Here is a 19,525-nt window from a genome sequence, read left to right as displayed (position 1 = left end):
CTCTCCATTTTTTTATTATTATTTTTTTTCTTTTTACGTCTCCTAAGCAAATATTTTATGCAGTTTTTTTTTTTTCTTGCTTAAAAGCTTCTCGTCTCGGTGATATATATATATATATATATATATCTTTTTTATTTGAATAATTTGCCAATATTTTTCTTATACTATTTTACAAATTTAATAGATTGACTATTAGATTTGTAAAATCTACTATTAACTTATGTGTAATCTATAAATTTAATAATTAATTTATAAAATAATATAAAATATATATCAACAAAATATTAATACTAATCATTTCTCATTAAAAAAACTTGAACTTGATGGAGAGCGAGTACTACAGGCTAGCCTTAAAGAAACAATTTTAGGTTTTTAAATAAATATAAAAGAATAAAATAAAAATAACTCAATTAGAGCATTCTTAATGACTTTAGTTATTTTACATTTTTAGCTAAAATTACTAATGAAAATGTCAAAAAATACATTCATCAACTTATCCAAAAGGTAGGAGTGAAAATGCCAATGGTTATTAACTGCCCACTAACCGTTAAAAAAATATAAAAATATATTAAATAACGTTGTTGTTTTTTTTAATTTTTTTTAACTTTTTAAAATTTTTTTCTTTAAAAAGCGGTTAACAGTTATCAGGGTTATTAACCGTTGACAGCTAGTTAACCACCTAGGCGCCAGCATAAACGGTTAGTGGAGGCGGTTAATAAATTTTACTAACCATCTAGGCGATTACACTTATTGATTTTTGTAGATAACTGTTAACTGTAATCATTTTTTTTACCTCTAGAAAAGGAAAGGCAAGATTGACTCATAAAGAGTATCACACCACATGCGGCGTAAACGGTTCACAAACACATTTTTTTGTTAAATATTTGTTTTTCTTGATAAATGCTAGAGGTCAATATTTTTCTTATATTTGGCTCATCTCATCTTGCAAATCAACCATCAGATGTGTGGACTTATGTGGGCTCCACATAAGCTAATAATAGACCTTACAAATCTAATGGTTGATCTATTGAATTTGTAAGAGAATGTAGATCAAGTATAAAATTTATTGACCCCTAATAGTCAAATATGTAAGAGAAGGAGTTCGTCCCTCCTCTCCTCTCGGGGAAGGGGAAAATGATTTAAACTCATTTTTTTGTGATTAACAATGCAATCTCTTTGGTACAAGAAATTAATAACCTAAAAAAACATACATGCTCATGAAGATAATGGTAATACAAATTTGTGAAACTTTTTTCATTCAAACCAAACCATCCTATTTTACAAACTTCACCGATAGTCACATTTGATACGTTACAAAGCTTTTTTATTGCTGTTATAACTCTTATAAATTGAATCCCAAGAGAGCTTCTCAATCTCTTAGGAAGAGAATGAAACATATCACTTCACCAAGAAACATATCACTTCACCAAGGAAGCAATGGCAAGGCAAATGCTAGCCAACTTGGTACCCTTGTCATCGTAGGAAGAAAATGGGGACTCTCCATCAAATCCATCCTCGCATGTGTCAAAGTCTGTCAAAGCCGCGCTAAGCATGGTGTTGACTGTGCCAATGTCACGAGGATGGATTGCATCCATGGCATTCTCAAAGTTATCTAGAGCATCGTCGTAAATGTCTTTGCAGTCCAAGATGGATTCGGAGCTGTCGGCTCCGGCTGCGAGTTGTGTAGCCTTGGCCAGCGCCTTGGTTGTGTGTTGGATGGAAGCCCTTACTGCCAACTCTAGCACAGAGAGGGGGTCTGTCTTGCCGATCGGAAATGGAGCTAAGGTGGAGAGGCAAAGAGCAGGGTAGTCTGTGGCGTCACATGTTTTTTTGATGGCGGGATTTGTTGGTAAACTAGGAGAAACTGATGGAGATCCTGAAGGAGCGGTTGAAGGTTGTCCCTGTGGAGAGTGCGACGGTGAAACGGACTCGGACGGAGGATATACCGACGGAGACGGGGCAGAAATATGGCTAGTGGGAGGATCTGCCTTCGGAGGAGAATGCGATGGTGGAGAGGCATGATGGTTTGACGAGTTGCGCGGCACACACAGGGCTCGCGCTGAGTTGAAGAAGACAAGAGAGAAGAATGAGATGATGAGTGGTATTTTCTTGTTGTTAGCCCTCCCCATTATTTCTTGGCTTGTTTGCAAATGGGAAGAAAAAATGAGGAGAAGAAGAAAAATGAGTAATGGGGAAGGCAAAAGGCAGGTATCCAGGAAAATAGGAAGGCAAAATGAGTATTACTTGCAGTTGGCATGGTTTCACGGAGGTAATCTATAAATATAGTGTATGGGTGGTCATGGATTTTGCCCCCACGAAACAATTGGATTGGTGGATGGTGTTTTTTAGATGACCTTAATTTAGCTTCCTCTGTTGGTGTTGGTTAAGATAATGCTTATAATTAAAGACTGAACAAAGATTCAAGCTAAGCTTAATAGGAAAAGAATGAAAATCACCATGTGAAAATGCTTGTAAATTTGTAATGGAATGAGGCCATGACTAGTGTCATGCTTTCTGCAACTAGGGCAGCATCAAAATAGGCAATTTGTTTGTGTTTTCCCCCTTAAGAGGAGGATTTCTGTTCATTTCTTTGCTTAATTTAGAAGAAATGTATTGCTTACGGAGAATTCTCATATTATCTGTGCATTATCTCATAAGTTTAAGCTAATAGAAAATAATGGAGTTAAACATTTAATCCAAGAAAAATTAACTAGAGAAACAGAGGCAACGTAACGTAATCGAAAAAACGAACTTCAACAGAGCGAAAGTCATTGGTGTTATAAGATTAAACAAGCTAAGAGGCAATTTCTTTGTTTGATTTCTTAATTCCAAAGCAAAACTTGCTTCGATTGTTTTACTAAAAACCAACAAAAGAACATCCAAAACGTTAACTAAACAGTGAATTTGCTTGCTATACAAGAATTTGCAGAATAGATCACACAGGATACCCTAGAATACACTAACTCCAAACTCAAGTTACAGATTGCAGGCTTTATTTGACAAGAGACCAAGAGAAGTAGGATTCTGGCTGCCAAAAGAAATCCAGTTGAAGCACAGACAGCATTGCAGTTATTCCTTGAGCACATACAGGAAAAGGAACTAATGTTCACGTTCCACATTCTTCACCACAGTAACAGGACAGGAACCATTGTTGACCACATGGTTACTCACACTGCCTAATATAGCCCTGTAAAATTCAAACAAAAGCAAACCCAAATCAAATTTCAAAATGCACTGCAATCAACTAACTTGTGCCTCAGCAATTTTTCATATGAACCCTTAACACTTCACTTTAGGATTCATCCAGGCATCCATTGAAATAAAAATCATTTTTCCTAAGAAAGTTGGCAACAAACATGCATATTCTGTTCATACTCAAAACAAATGGTGGATAAATTTTGGAAAAAGCTCTCCCACTGAGGAGAAAAAGTGTAGGTTGGTGTCACATCATTGCCTCAATTAAAAAGTCAAATATTAACTTGATTGCCAAGGTAATGGATAGAGCATTAACAAAAGTTAAAAAAATCCAAAATGAACCTTAACCAAACACCACAGTTGATTCCAAGAATGGAGTTTTACCTCTTAAGCTTGCCCAGCCCTCTGTTTCCTATAGTAAGGCAACTCAGAGGGATATTATCAATTGCTTCACATATCTTCTCACGAGGATCTCCCCAGTAGATCTTCAAGACCACCACAATCTGCTCCCACCTCACAAGGTTATTATGGTTGAGAATTACACTAATATCAGAAGTATCAAGAAATCTACCTCTTTTTGCCTAGCGGCAGTATTGAGAATGTCCAGGGTCTCAGCATCAGGCTTCACTCCATACTTCTTCATAATGACAGGATCAGAGAACTCAATTAGAGGGATTAACGCTGCATATAGGCAACAAACAAACAAACAAACATCATCCATAAGCAACAATAGCAGGAAAGGAAAAAGAGTGTTGAATTTAAACCAAACACTTGTTAAATAGATTCAATCATCAAAAATCTTTTGAGACAATAACATTTAAAAATCCAAACAATTGAAGAATTTGCAACATAGGAGACCGCTAAAGTCAGGTTTTTCCCTGCATAGATCCTGGAAGTGGATGGTAATATATCAAAATCCACCTCCATTAACTGTAAAAAGCATATAACCAATTTCAATGAAGAATCTATCATCTCTTGTTCCATATATCAATAAAGAGACCCACTATCCAAAAATCTACCCTTCTGATCGTTAAGAAGATAAGCGAAAATTCGAAGAGAAATTTAATCATCATCCAAGCATTAGCAAAAAAAAAAAGACCTTATTTAGGAGTAATCAGAGATCAGCTTTATTAGTATATTAACACAGCCCCTTCCTCATCAGGAAAAAAACAAATGCTTAACCTTCCATTTCCCATCACGTCTATGATCTGAGATTTTTTTTTTTTTTTTTTATAAAAAAATAAAAAAAAAATTCTCAGGAAACAAACAGAGCCCAAGAAAAGATTGAGAGAAATAGAGAGAGACAGAGAGAGGGAGAGAGAATTACGAGAACCGGTGGTTTCCCAGAGCTGCATCTCGCCCTCTTCGTAGTTGCCTGAGGGCCGTACGGTAAGGAGGATAAGGTAGTCGCCGTCCCGAACAACGTTGTCGACCGCCCATCTAAGCGCTCTCTTGCTGCAATCCGAGAAGTCAACCGCCACCGCAACTCTCCGCGCCACCTCCATCTCTCTCTCTCTCTCAGACGAATACGTGTACGTTAAATGTCTGTCTGTCTGAAATAATAGAAAGATGATGGCAACTGCTGGCAAAGGCTACCCCTTTTAAAGCAAGTGGCATGTATTGTAGGATATCAATATGCATGTGAGGTTTTCTCGTACACGGTTCGTGCGAGCCGTTGGATTGTCTTTTAGGATCGAATGTAATGTATGTTGTGATGATGATCGACGGTGGATATGTGGGGATGTGGTGCTTCACGGAGGACAGCAACTTTTCTTTACTTTTGATTCTTTGAATGGTGGAGAATGCAACGGCACCCTACAATGCAAGTGGACATAATAATGTGTTTTGTCGATTGTGTTTGTCTGAAACGCTGTCCGAGATGACGATTTCAGTGTTGAAGTTGCCTGAAACGGATCGGGCTTATACATGCTATATGGTGTAGTTTAAGTAATGGTTAAGATTGTTCTAAAAAAATCTCTTTTCATTTTTTATTTCTTATTAAAAGCTTTTAAACATAAATTAACTTTAAGATTCAATTTCGACCGTTACCTATACTACAGTATACATGCTGTTATTTTAATAATAGCATTTAAGACAGATCCGCCTGAAACCAGTTTTCTAGCAACAGTTTTATTTACTGCGATAGACCTTGAAAAACAGCCCATGTGAATCATGTGACACATTTGACTTCCTGAAAAACAATCAGAAAAAATGAAAGGGAAATTAGTCAAGGATGAATTGCCATTTTCCTCATTTACTTTATTTATTTCTTCCTTCCTTCTAGAAGAAGTGTTGTCATTTCTTCTTAAGTTTGAATGGATCATGAAGTCATAAAGAGAAAGGCTGTGGATTCATATGAATATGGCTGGAGAAGTGAAATGATTGTTGGACTTCTGTAATAAATTGATTTGAGTATTGTAAGATGAAGGATTAATGCCAAATTGCCATTCCATTACTTTTTCTTTTGCCATTTTTTGGATTGACTGCAGAAATTAAATGACAGTGATTGCTACATTGGAATGCTGATAGACACCATTAACAAATTATAGAGACAAATTAAAATTGAAGGAAAATAATCATGTCTTTATTGAAGGATGAGACACTAGCTCATGGCCTCATCTTCACTACTTATGGTGGAGATAGAATGAGAGTACAGAAAATAAGCTTCCTACAAAGGTGAGAACAAGAAGCCCAATAGCCACAATGAACATAATCTTAGCAGGACGATTGCACTTCAGTTTCTGCAAACTTGCATGCCATTTGGTTCTCTTGTATTCATTCACTTGTTCAAAAAGATCATCATAATAGAAGTCCTTCACTTTCTCATCCCTGCAGAGTTTCCTGAATAGTTCAGAAACCTCTTTCTCCTTGCCCTCATCACTGATGAGAATCTGCCGTCTGCCCAGCAACTTCACATCTTTCTCAGAGGATATTAGGCTGCCCATCAGAAAGGCATAAGATGTAATGTGCTGTGTGTTATCACAGTGGCGCTGCTCATGTGCAATGAGGTTCTTAAAGAGTGTTTCTGTATACCCATGAATCTCTAGAGATGGGATTTCAAGGACTCCATTAACAAACTTAACATCTAATAAGCTTTTGTGTTTTACCTTCTTGAACCTAACTCCTGCTTTTTTGAGGTGTGTTGCACAATCCAAGCCTTGCTGGGTTCCAGAATTTGGCTGCTTTCTTGGGCCTGTTGGGAAGAAATAGTGGCGGATCATGTCAAGTAAATGATTCCCTTCTTGGTCAAACTTCTCCCAAAGAGCCTGCTTATCTCCTGGTATCATATTGTTGAAGAAACGAAAGACGAGCTCATTGAGAGACAGATTACATTGTTTAGGAATTGATAAGATTTGAAATAAGCGTTGGAGAACAAAATAGGGAATCTGATTCTCTAGTAAAATCAAGTTGCACTTCATGTCAAAGAGCAATCCAGGTTTGCTAAATATAGGATCACTTCTGCGTCTCAGATTCTTGAAGGCGTACTTGAAGAATAGCTCTATGATGAAACAGCCATCAACTAACATCATTTGCACAAAGGCATCAGTGGGGAGATTGATAGTTTCTGAATAACATCTCCTTGCTCTGTGCTCCATCTCCCTAAGCACTTTCACACAGCCTTCCAAGCTTGCTTCAAAGTTCGAATTTCGGTTGAGGACTGCGTACAAATAGCGCCACTTATGGTCTTCCATGGCTTTTAGCTCAGCATTTCCTTGGTGAAAAGGGCCGATGGAAACCATGTGAGGGATATATGTCTTTGCATTTCCCTTGCGAAGTTCATCAGGGACTCTGGAGATACAAACTGAAGTAGATACAGTTTCCATCTTTTCTCTCATAGAAGTTACAAGAGCATCCTCTCTGATTTCAATACAAACATTGTCTCTGGTTTGTGATCCTTTCCTATTTTCCATATTTTGGTGGAGATATGTCTCAAAGGAACATACCCAACAAAAAGAAATGCTTAATCTTATCTCTGGGCAAAGGAAGCCAACATGACCTGCAATTGGACTTCTGTGATAAGATAATTATGACAATGAAGAGGAAGTTTTGGGGACAATTCATGTCATCCCGTTTGATGCAGAAGTATCAGAGATACTAAATAAGAAACTTGATAATGAGTTAAGGTTTCAACTTACCAGGTATATTTGATTGAGACAGTTTAGGCAAAGAGAAAGTAATACGCATATATCTTACTATCTAAGTTTTGGTGATTGTTGCTAAAGTATTGATTAAATGATTAAACTTACTTTTTCCTATCAATTTAAGCTTTTGTTCACCATAGACACTGACTTAATGGCAACCCTTTCTCTTTTGGCAGCTCCACTCACTTATCAGTATTTTAATCTAACTCATAGGTCACCCCCTCTGTGACTCGAACCCCTCGACTTGATGGCTAGCTCTAATACCAAATATTACAAACTTTGGATAGAACTCACTCTTGAAAACCGGCTTGCAAGGAAAGAGTACCAAAGAGCTTATATACACATGATCAAGAATAGGGACACTAGGATCATAACATCATAAGTATACTACATAATTATATGCAGTGAAAATTTTAACAAAATGACATATGATTTCACTATATAAATTCACCATAACTATCTAAATAGTTTTGGCCATACTTTTGCATGGTTAGAGTGAAAACCAGCAAGAGTGTTGGTGACAGACATTTAGATGAGTGACAGCAGACAGAGTAGTGAAGGGATTGCCGCCCTGTCTCCAGCAGTGAGTTAAAGTGATTTGAGTACCATTATAAAACAGATGGCTTAGTTGATGTACATTGAGACAAACTATGCAAACAAGATCTTAAACAAATGGGATTTGAAGCCATAAATAATCAATACCTTTCCTGGGGGCTATGGAGTTCCAAAGAATTCTGAAAGGGATTCAGGATCAGCCTTCTTGAATGGCAATTCCAATGATAGGAATTGCATCCATCTGCATTAGTGTTAGTGGTACAACATATTTATTGACTCCAATAACCACAGAATTGATAGGAATCAGAGATGACTTGTGGTTGTGGAGTTGGGTAAAGAAACTGATAAAACAATATAATGAACAGAAAGTAGGAAAAAGATCCATGCTTCCCATCTGAAAAGAATGCTGAAACCCCGACAGAAAGCAATCTTTATACAAAGCAAAGGTAAAATTGATTACTTAAATGTAAATTCAAGTATTAATTATAGTAGAATCACTGTACTTGAAATATGAACTACTAAAGCTGCCTCATTTCTGCATGTTTTAGCTTTACAAAATGTTACAATTGGATGATGCCTAGACAACCCCTGCAGCAAACATGTGTCTCACTATTGTGTGAAGGAGACATATGATCCATAAATAACATTTATGGGTGGTCAAATCCCAAATATTCTTTTACATTGCGGGAGGGTTTATGATTAGAAAGGGATTCGTTGAGGATTATTTGAATCCAAATTAATTGCATGGAATATTTAAATATTTATAGAACAAGATTAGAGAGACAGAGATCCTACTCTAGATATATCCTTTTAGAACAATTTCCCAAATGACACCTTCTCTTTATTCAGTTCAAACTCGTTTGCTTCACTAGCAATCTCTATCTCTCTCTCTAAGTAAAAGTAGACCCATTTTGTAACATATCCATTTGGCCAAAATATGTGCAAGCAGGCAACTAAGTGGCAATTTAGTAAATTAGAGAAAATCTAAGGATTTTTTTAACACGTTACTATATTTTTTTTAATAACGTGTGACAAATTGCCACGTCACTCAATGATGACGTAGCAATAATTAGTGAACAGTTATCACGTCACTACTATAACGTTTTTTTAAAGTGCAATCAGAGCATTGTTCAAAGACAAGGAAGATAGAACAAAATTCATTTTTCCTTTGTTGACTGATGGGCCTTTTGATGTAGAAGCCTTATGATCAAAGCCAAGCCCACACTTGTGAGTCGTGACCACAAGATTTTTGAAAGCCAAAGATTTTGTTTAGTTTAGAAGTGGGAGACTCAACAAGGAGGTCAACATTAGAGGTATACTGAGATTCTTCTAGAGCATTCACTCTATCTATCAGCAAAGAGTTATTAACTTTCAATTTATCCATAGCACAATCAAGTTCAATTACCCTATTGCTAAATGAATCTCTCTTAGTTATCAAGGCACTTCCATTCTTGTTGGTCGCGTCCAAAAAATCAAGTAACCATATTGTTTTCTTCTTTAGCCATGGTCAGTCTTTTGAGAAAATTCTTATACTTCTTCTTGGCATCCACACACTCCTTGTAGAGTTGCTCATAGGCCACTTGGAAGGCTGCAAAAGAGTGATTGAATAAACGAAAAACAGAATATAATGCTAATGAAGAGAGGCTTGTGAGGTTACTAATTGAGATGAAGGAAGAGAGGAAGATAGAAAGTGAGAGGAAACTGGAACTTATGGAAAGAACGGATGCTCGAGAGGAAGAGACGCTTCTTGTTAAGCAAATTATCGATCAAATGGAGGAGGACAAAATTATGCTCATTGATATAAGTGACTTGTATGAAGTCCAAAGAGAATATATTCATATCCGACAAATGAAAATCCTTTAAAGTCGAAGTTATGATGTTTATTTATGAAGTAGTAGCCACCCTTGATTGTTATGGAATTTTTAATATAGCAAGTCATGTAGATAGCCACTGTCTATGATATATTTGGTGACCTTAAGTACGAGCATTCTAAGTGCAACTATCATCATTTGGAGGGAATATAAATTGTGTTTCAGCACAATTTCTTAAATGGGTAGGGTATGAATTGTAAGTTTCTAGCGTAGTTTGAATACAAAGAAAAAGAGAACAATTCATCTGAAACCTCATTCAAGACAATTTTGGAGGATATACCGGTGAATCAACAAAATAGTCGGAAAAAAAAGCCTTTAGAGGCCTTGCAAAGAATCACAACCGATGAACGTATGACGTAATCTAGATCCTTCCTCTTTATTCAATTGTTTATGTGCCATAACAATTTTGCTAATTAGTTCCAACTCATTATCGGAGTTAGAGTCTTCAAAGAACATATTTTTTTAACGCAATCGCTAACCATCGGGCGAAAATAGAAAAATGAATAATGTAATAAAAAATAATAAAAAACTAAGAGAACTATGTTAAGGAGATGGTATTTTTGATTATGAAACACTACAATAGCTTGGCCTATTTATAGTTGAATAAACACGATTAAAAAAAATCAAGACTCACAGCGAACGTTCCAGTAGGCAGTAATCGTAGGTGTCTACTTTCCGTTAGAAAAAGAAAAAAGAAATTAAAAAAAAAAGAAAAAAAAAAAGAAAAAGGAAGAAGTTAAAAATACAAAAAGATTCCGATGCTTTTGGGGTTCTTGATTTGCGCTTTCGGAAATCTGAAGCACCACCCACGAAGACTTTGCTTTTGTCTGTTTTGCTCGGAAGAAAATGGCGTTTTGGTGGCCTCTGCTGGTTCTCGCGTTTGCTTACGCCATTTGTCGATTCCTCTTCATGCTCATTCCTCCCAATGTGCCCTCCATCGACGTCGACGTCTCTGAGGGTACTCTGTCTCTCTGTCTCTCTCTCGCTCTGTTTTTTGTGTGTTGCTGAAGATTTGCGTTTTTTTTTTTTTTTTTTTTTCTCCCAATGGCAGTGTTGGAGGATGCGAATCAGACGCAGGAGAACAGCTTCATCTATGTGAGCTTCCCGAACCGCTTTCTTTATTTTTACATATTTTATTTATTTATTTATGTAATTTGATTGCGATAACTAATTTATGTGAATTTTTTCTCTTTGTAATTCTTAGATTTTTGTTTAAAATTTAATTATCCGTGTTGTGCAAAATTTACGGTCTTTTACGTCTCTTACTTTACCATTCATACAAAAATCCGAGGCTATAAATGCAAAATGCGCGTGATCGAGATTATTAATCTGATCTGTGTGAAGAGAGGAAAACGAGCTGGCAAGAAAGTACTCAAATCTCTTGAAGTAAATTGATTAAGTATGTTTGAATTTTGTTTTACTTTAGAGTTCGTTGTATGATTTGAAAATTTTGAAGTACTTTGTATTGCTTGTGAGAGCTAAAATGGATTGTGTGATTTTCCTTGGGAAAAGCTAGAATAGTACAATTGAAGTACTTATTATCTTTGATGTACATTTCTTGCATTGACACCAGCATTTAAGTTTGCAGCATGTGATTTGAGGCCTGGTTTCTTACCTTTTATTGGTGAATGGCTCGGATGCAGATTCCTCCAAGGGGGAGGACACAGCAAGCGGACAGGAAAGTTCAGTGCTATGAGCCCGCCACCATGAAATACTTGGGATTTTACCCTGCATTGACACCTGCAGAGGTTAGTGATGTTGTGCCTGTCGGGATTCGGATCAATTAAGTCTGGGTAGCTTTATTCTTGTGTCGCACTTTTTTGAACTCTAAATAGATTGGATTTTGACTATGTTCGAGATTAATGAACTTTTTACACTTTTTTTGGGTTCTGTCCGCGCTCTTAAAAGTGGTAGTATACACATTGCAGAAAGAAAACTGGAGTATGATAGCTCAAATTTAGAAAGGAGAGAGTAGAGGAGGGAGGTGATGAGAATCCTTCTCCACTGCTATCTAATTTTAAGATCCCTACTCATATCATTTTTTGATTGAAACTGATATCATCAATGGTTCTTCTGAAGAAGGGGGGAAAGTATTGACTGAAAATCTTCTCAATTATTTATTTATTTATTGTTATTACAAAATATTTGTGTGGCAGCATATGCTTGTGGTGTATTGCAATTGATTTTCTAATTTGAGGAGTCCCTTTTTGGTCTAATAGATGGAATTGTTGACGCAATTAACTTTCAACCATTTATTTGAGCTTTCTAGTTGTGAATTTTGGTATAACATGATTTTGTTGCGATAAGCTCAATGATTTGCTTAAGATGTGGTCCACTTCTTTATCCTTTTCAATTGAAGTGTCATTTTGCTAAAGTTTTTGATAGCTGTTGTCAGAGATAAACATGATGTCCATTTGTCCAACCATTTATTGGTCATTATATTCACATCTGTCATTTTTTTCTTACCGATTCATTTATAGGTATATACATTGTAATGACACAGGGAAAATGCTAGCTATATTTGCGCTATCTCTCCAAAATGATTAGTCAAGTTGCAATTGAAGCTCCTTAGAATCATTTATAAAGTTTCGTTTCACCTAGTAAGGAACTAATGTGATACTTAGCACCCATGAAGGCTTTTATAATCTACTCACTCTATTAGGACATCCTCATCAAGGTCACATTGTGCAATGCTCCGGTACTACATGACGTTACTAGGTTATTCTAATACCATTTGTAATGATCCAGGAAAAGTATTAGCCACATTTGCATTATCACTCTAAGAGGAATAATCATGTTGCAATTAGAGCTCCCTAGAATTACTTATAAAGCCTAATTTCACCTAGTAAGGAGCTAGGGCTGGCAATTTTTGACATGTCTCGTGAAATCATAGGGTTAGGGTTTGGCATAAACGGGTCGGTCCGCTTGACCTGTTTATGAAATAAATATATGTTGAAATGGGTCAAACATGTCAAACGGGGCGTGTTCGGTTCGAAATAGGTCAAACGAGTCGTGTTGGGTTAGGTTAAACAGGTTAAACAGGTCTCGTTTGAGTCTAAACGGGTCAACCTGTTTGTGACCCATTTATTAAACGAGTTAAGTAGGTCGTGTTAGGTGACTCAAGGGGTGGGTTCGGGTTTAAAGGTTTGGCCCATTTAGCTAAACAAATCGTGTTCAGGTTTACCTTTATCGGGTTGGTGGGTCAAGCGTGTTCTTTTTGCCAGTCCTAAAGGAACTAATGTGGAACATAGGATCCATGATTGCCTTTATATTCTACCCATTCTATGTGGGTTATTCATCTTCCCAATGTGAGATTGGGGTGTTACGTGAATAAGCACATGTATATTTTTGTATGAGCCATGTATCCATTTTCCTTGTGTGCATACATAGCTATTTATTTGCAAGTGCCACTTCCCCTAAAGTTGTTTATAGCCATTCCCAGAAGTATTCTTAATCCCCATATTGTCTAGCTATTCATCCATCTATACAAGTAAATATACATAAACATATCTACATACATAATATGTCTGTAAGTCTGTTTGTGTGTATTGCCGTCGCTGGCTTCTTACCTGGCAGAAAATACAAATCAACAAAGGAAGGTGACTATCAACTAAAACTACTGTTTGAATATACTTGCTCAGGTGAAGGAGCGTGTGGTGCAGGCAAGGAGGGCCCAAAAAATCTGGGCAAAGAGCAGTTTCAAGCAAAGGCGCCAGTTTTTGCGGATACTTCTAAACTATATAATTAAACACCAACAGCTTATATGCGAGTAAGGATTCTGTTCCCGCATCGAGTAGGAGGATGCCTTATGGAAGGATATACTTTGAACAAATTATGGAAGGATATAAACATTTGAGAATAAAAAATGTGTCATTTGTTTTTCTTTCCTTTGAAATCCTTGAAGACTTGTGGGGGGGTTCACCGTGGTTGCCCTCTTCTTTTTTCTTTCTTGTTTTCTTGGTGTGTGGTTTGTTTTTGGGGGGGGTGGGATGCATGTATCCTAATTCATTTGTCATTTTGATTAGTGTATCTTCATGTGATACTGGAAAGACAATGGTAGATGCCTCTTTCCAGTAAGTGGAAAGAGGCATCTAAACTATATAATTAAACACCAACAGCTTATATGCGAGTAAGGATTCTGTTCCTGCATCGAGTAGGAGGATGCCTTATCTTCTTCTTCTTCTTTTGGTTAAATCCCAATCTCTTATTTATTGTATTTAACGTCCTTTGAAATCCTTGAAGACTTGTGGGGGTTCACCGTGGTTGCCCTCTTCTTTTTTCTTTCTTGGTTTCTTGGTGTGTGGTTTTTTTTGGGGGGTTGGGATGCATGTATCCTAATTCATTTGTTATTTTGATTAGGGTATCTTCACGTGATACTGGAAAGACAATGGTAGATGCCTCTTTAGGAGAAATAATGACAACATGTGAGAAGATCACTTGGCTTCTTTCAGAGGGTGAGCGGTGGCTAAAGCCTGAATACCGGTATCTCTTTTTTCATTAATTTTATGGAATCTCAGAGTCTTTCCACTTATTTTGGTTATGGCAGATGATGTGAATAGTGTCTCAGCATTAATCTGCCCTGTTCAAGGATTCTAAGTTTCCCTTTGACAATGCTGCAAACTATCTAGGTTCAAACTATATATAATTATTATTTATTTATTTTTAGTTATGTAATTCATCACTGTATTTGTAGATCTTCTGGAAGATCAATGCTTCACAAGAAATCCAAAGTGGAATTTCACCCCCTTGGTGTTATTGGTGCCATTGTTTCGTGGAACTATCCTTTCCACAATATTTTTAATCCAATGCTAGCAGCAGTCTTTTCAGGAAATAGCATTGTGATTAAGGTATCTAATGTCCAACTGCCAAACATTTCTTTTCTGTCGCTTTGGATGCCTTGTACTTTCACAACTTGACACTGCTACACCGTTTTTATTTTTATTTTTTGTTGCATTTGAGTTTAAGTTTTTTTTGACACTCTTTATCCATGTCACCCTATGTTACATGCACCTGTGAACTGCTCTTCTGATATTATGGGGTACTAGGGTATATTCTGTGACAAATTGACTTAAAGATTGAGGAGTTTACTTCAAATATAGTAAATATCTTTTTGGATGAGCGATTTTTACTGAAGTGTAATTTTCAATATTGACAGAAAATCATATGCTTGTAATTTTAGGTCTCAGAACACGCAAGTTGGTCTGGATGTTTCTATCATCAAATTATTCAATCAGCCCTTGCTGCAGTTGGTGCTCCTGAGAATTTGGTTGAAGTTGTAACAGGGTATGCTATTTTTGTTCAGGTCTTTTTTTTTTTTTTTTTCCATTGTCATGATTTTTTTCTGTAGCATTGATCAGGCTTTTTTCTCTGAAGGTTTGCCGAGACAGGAGAAGCACTGGTGTCTTCTGTTGACAAAGTCATATTTGTTGGATCACCTGGTGTGGGTAAGATGGTATGATCTTTCTCTGGACAATTGAATGTACTTGATTTTGTTTTCTAATGAGTGAAGCGGGGATTGTCACTTTCATATCGTTTGATCAATATTTCATTTGCAATAACTCTTGATGGCTTAAGTATGAGTAGACATTTATCAAAGCAAATTCCAATGAGTATCAGTTAATATTGTTATTATCATTTTTTTTTTTTTTTTTCAAATTAAGACATCTTTAATTTGAATATAGTGATTTTATTTCTTACCTACAAAAGAGGCTTACAAAATATTTTACAAAAAAAAAACTCTTACAAAGTGATGTGGCACAACATGATTGAATTTCTCAAAATTTGGATTCATCTCCTTCTCAATCATGTTGTGCCACATCACTTTGTAAGAGTTTTCTTTGTAAAATATTTTGTAAGCCTAGCATTCCTCCATATTTAGATGACTTTGTAGGGGATGGACATAATTTTCTTCCACCCTTTTGTATGTTCTTCTTTCCTTTATAGTATGGTGTTCCCTTAAAAAGTAAGCATACTTTTGTTCTGTCTGCTGATATAACAAAGAAGTCACTACACCCAATTTAGTTTTTGTATTGCTTTTAGATCGGCAAACTTTCTGTTTCTGCAGATAATGAGAAATGCTGCTGACAAACTTATCCCAGTTACGCTTGAGCTTGGAGGAAAAGATGCATTTATTGTGTGTGAAGATGTAGATGTGGATCATGTATGGTTCCTTCTTACCTTTATTGTCTAGCTGGCTTGGACATTCTTGTTGATTCTCTGGTCTCTAGTTGGTGTATGATATTCTTAAGTGGGAATTGAATTTATCAAAGAGAGTGAATTGGAATTGATTTCCATTTTCTTTTTTTGACATGAGATGATCAATTCAATATAGGTTGCACACATTGCTGTTAGGGCTGCTCTTCAATCAAGTGGGCAAAACTGCGCTGGTGCTGAGAGATTTTATGTTCATCGGGAGATTTATTCTTCATTTGTTAGTGCAGTGACCAAAATAGTAAAATCCGTTTCAGCTGTAAGTATATTTATCTGGCATGCTATATATGCAAAATTATTCTTTTGGTTGTCTAGCAATTGTTTTATTTTTTCATAATTATATATCTTTGAGTTCAAGTAGTTACTAGTTGCATGCACTTGGTGGTCGGTTGATTGCTTGGTGCTCCAAAGTCTTGTCTCTAAGTCCTTGACTGTAATTTATAGAACTATTGAAATATCTAAATTTGGACCCTAATAAACTGTGTTGTGTCTTTTTCTTTGTCTACTTCTGGTGTTTCCTCTGCATGTTCACCTTGGAGTCTAGGATACACAATTCACCATTCTTGGAGGTGCATTGCAAGGAAATCTGTTGATTTCACATTTCAGTGCTATATTGGCCTCAAATTGCATATTTGACTTTATGAAATTGCGTATTTGACCTATCAATGGGTAGACTTAGTATTAAATGTCCAGTCAGTGGTTTTAACAGTTTACATAATGAAGCATCACTATTGAGGGAAACCCATAGCTTAGACTGGAATAGCCAGCTGCCAATGGCCTTATTAGGGCATTGAGGTAATTCCTTGAAATGACAGGACCTGCAATATTTTCACATACCTGACCTCTATTTCAAAATGTTACTTTTCTTCGTAGTTTCTTTGCTACATGGCAATGCTCTTTGATTGAAGTGTGCTACCAAAAGTATTCACATTTTTAAGTAGCTAACGTATTCCAATATTAAACTCATTTTCCTATTATTTTGATTATCTTTTGCAGGGTCCACCCCTTGCTGGAAAGTATGATATGGGAGCCTTATGTTTGATAGAGCACTCTGAAAAGCTTGAAAGCCTTGTGAACGATGCCTTAGAAAAAGGAGCAGAAATTGCTGCACGTGGAAGTTTCGGTAATATAGGTGAAGGTGCAGTTGATCAGTTTTTTCCCCCTACCGTGATTGTAGATGTAAACCACACAATGAAGTTGATGCAAGAGGAGGTAGCAAAACTCATTATGCTCTGTTCTGCAGCATTTGCTTGAGTCTTTGGTCATTGCATCTAAAATGTGCATATTGTCATAGATGTTTTGGATTACTTTTGGGATATCTTGAAATAAGGGTTTTAATTGATGTACTTTCAATGATGATGGTTTTTGTTCTCTGCATTGACGCCATTCTTGATGTGAAATTGTGCTTTTGGTATAAGGTATAAAAAAGAATTTAAATGCAAATGGATGTAAGGTATGCTTTATCTTTTACTAGTTACTTGAACGACAGCTTGCTAACTTTTATGCAGGCATTTGGACCAATCATGCCAATAATGAAATTTAGCACAGATGAAGAGGTTGTGAAGCTTGCAAATGACTCAAAATATGGGCTGGGCTGTGCTGTTTTTTCTGGCAATAAACACCGTGCCAAAGTGATAGCTTCACAGATACATTGTGGAGTTGCTGCAATTAATGATTTTGCATCGAATTACATGTGTCAGGTAATATTACAATTTGTTTCCTAAGAGAATAGATGGAAAGTTGATGATACTATCTTTCAAATTTAATGTTGGGACTGAGTGATTATATAATTCCTTGGTGAAAATTAATGTAGATGATATTTGTTTTAAAGAATCTTTTGCCATCAAGAATAAGCATACATGAACATAAAAGAATCTTGTTGCCGTATATATAGGTAAGTGCACCACTTGAATTGTTTATATCTGCATCCTTCACTAGGGAAGGAACAAGAAGACACTGTTTTTATTGATGTAATTGTTAATTGGAAGATTTAGTCATTTTTACCCATAAACTATTTTTTTTTTGGCCACACTTACCTGTGTCAAACCATTTGAGGATAAAATTTTAGTCAACCTTGGGTTATTGTAGTTAACCCCACTGAATGGAAGATGCCTCTTGATTTTCAGTCCCTGCCATTTGGTGGTGTAAAACACAGCGGATTTGGACGATTTGCTGGTGTTGAAGGGTTACGAGCTTGCTGTCTTGTAAAATCAGTTGTTGAGGACAGATGGTGGCCTTTCATTAAAACAAAGATACCTAAGCCCATCCAGGTTATCTTTGTAAACTTTTATCATTACTTCTCTCTCTCTCTCTCTCTCTCTATATATATATATATATAGTATGGGAAAGAAAAAACACTGATTATCTTCTTGCTCTACAATCTGTAGTATCCCGTCGCAGAGAACGGTTTTGAGTTTCAGGAATTGCTTGTTAAAGCCCTCTATGGCCTGAACATATGGGACCGATTGCGAGCACTGGTTAATGTTTTGAAGATGCTTACAGAGCAAAACCCTCCTGCTAACAGTAGGAGAAGAAACGACTGAGCATGATATGTGAGAATCGGCCACACTCTCATGGGTTTGCTGAGTTATGATCGAAGATACATGACTAACTTCCTTTCGATATCTTTTGCATAATCCTAACAAGCCTCCTTTTCTTGCTTTGCTTTCTTGTTTAGTTACAAAATAGGTGACGCATTTTCTTATGAGTTTTCAGCTAGATTTGGTTTAGAAACTACAACAAATGTGCTGTGGTTTTTTTAACGGTTCAGATTTAATTTCACTTCTCATCTCTCTTTCTTGTGGAAGACTTGAAATTAAGTCGAAACAAAAACTACAGTACATGCAAATTATATAAGTGTGAATAGGTGGAACTTGTATAATCTTAATAAAAAATTTAATTTATGAAAATTATATTATCTTTTTTTTTTTATGAATAATTATCTCACGCTTAAGAATTTTAAGATTTTCTCTACAACGAATATTAAATACTATAAAAAATAAAAATAAAAAAAAAAATCCTAATTTTAGACTCTTGAAAAGCTTACACTTGCTTGATTGTCTCAAATCCAATAAATATATTAAATTATTTACGCCTATCCTCTGATATAAAGGGAGATAAATGTTTTATCACTGGGATTAAATAAATGATAGTGAATTTCTTAGTAGTTAATGTTGTAAGCAACAATGTTCTTTTGCGCTCTCTATAGTATAAACGGGGATAGAGTTTGGAGGAAAATTTTGTCTGTATAAATGGTAAGGATGTGGATTTCTTGGCATTGACGATAGAATTAAAATTTCATGTTTAAGAGCAACATCGACGATCCCTATAGAAGATTTAGGCTGATGGTGTTCATCGGTATCCACCTGTTCAATTTTCTGTATAGTACGCAGCACAAATGTCCAAAATTAGAAATGATCTGAGTTCAGGCATCATTTGTGGACTTCCATCAATTTTTTGGACGGAAGATAGACGGGAGTGCTAACTCTGTTTTAATCAATAAGTAGAGTACGTACAATTTGTGATACAAATAAAAACTCAAGTGTATAAAAA

At 36.1% G+C, this 19,525-nt stretch overlaps 4 protein-coding genes across 4 annotated transcripts; 1 reads left to right on the top strand and 3 right to left on the bottom strand.

Annotated features, from left to right (window-relative positions):
• Window positions 1-1,296: 1,296 nt before the first annotated feature.
• Window positions 1,297-2,129, bottom strand: LOC132190074 (Plant invertase/pectin methylesterase inhibitor superfamily protein). The gene has a single exon (XM_059604993.2). The coding sequence runs from the start codon at window positions 2,127-2,129 to the stop codon at window positions 1,419-1,421; it is 711 nt and encodes a 236-aa protein (XP_059460976.2). The 3' UTR covers window positions 1,297-1,418.
• A 666-nt stretch (window positions 2,130-2,795) lies between these two features.
• LOC132188193 (Adenine nucleotide alpha hydrolases-like superfamily protein) lies at window positions 2,796-4,778 on the bottom strand. The gene is made up of 4 exons (XM_059602601.2): window positions 4,523-4,778; window positions 3,767-3,876; window positions 3,580-3,698; window positions 2,796-3,187 (listed from the first exon to the last, which is right to left on the bottom strand). Exons 1-4 carry the CDS (start codon window positions 4,698-4,700, stop codon window positions 3,100-3,102), a joined length of 495 nt encoding a protein of 164 aa, XP_059458584.2. The 5' UTR covers window positions 4,701-4,778; the 3' UTR covers window positions 2,796-3,099.
• Window positions 4,779-5,819: 1,041 nt separating this feature from the next.
• LOC132190168 (UPF0481 protein At3g47200-like) lies at window positions 5,820-8,119 on the bottom strand. The gene is made up of 2 exons (XM_059605108.2): window positions 8,040-8,119; window positions 5,820-7,206 (listed from the first exon to the last, which is right to left on the bottom strand). Exon 2 carries the CDS (start codon window positions 7,104-7,106, stop codon window positions 5,820-5,822), a length of 1,287 nt encoding a protein of 428 aa, XP_059461091.2. The 5' UTR covers window positions 7,107-7,206; window positions 8,040-8,119.
• Window positions 8,120-10,502: 2,383 nt separating this feature from the next.
• Window positions 10,503-18,761, top strand: ALDH22A1 (aldehyde dehydrogenase 22A1). Its single transcript, XM_059577781.2, has 14 exons — window positions 10,503-10,721; window positions 10,815-10,858; window positions 11,407-11,511; window positions 13,405-13,532; window positions 14,123-14,245; window positions 14,457-14,610; window positions 14,943-15,046; window positions 15,137-15,215; window positions 15,828-15,923; window positions 16,095-16,232; window positions 16,970-17,185; window positions 17,482-17,673; window positions 18,100-18,243; window positions 18,361-18,761. The coding sequence occupies exons 1-14, from the start codon at window positions 10,610-10,612 to the stop codon at window positions 18,514-18,516; spliced, it is 1,791 nt and encodes a 596-aa protein (XP_059433764.2). The 5' UTR covers window positions 10,503-10,609; the 3' UTR covers window positions 18,517-18,761.
• The last annotated feature ends 764 nt before the right edge of the window (window positions 18,762-19,525 follow it).

Source organism: Corylus avellana, chromosome 2, assembly GCF_965113065.1.
Source record: "Corylus avellana chromosome 2, dhCorAvel1.hap1.2, whole genome shotgun sequence".
Taxonomy (NCBI): Eukaryota; Viridiplantae; Streptophyta; class Magnoliopsida; order Fagales; family Betulaceae; genus Corylus; species Corylus avellana.
Note: the sequence above shows the minus strand (reverse complement) of the source record. Positions and strands in the feature narration are given on the sequence as shown.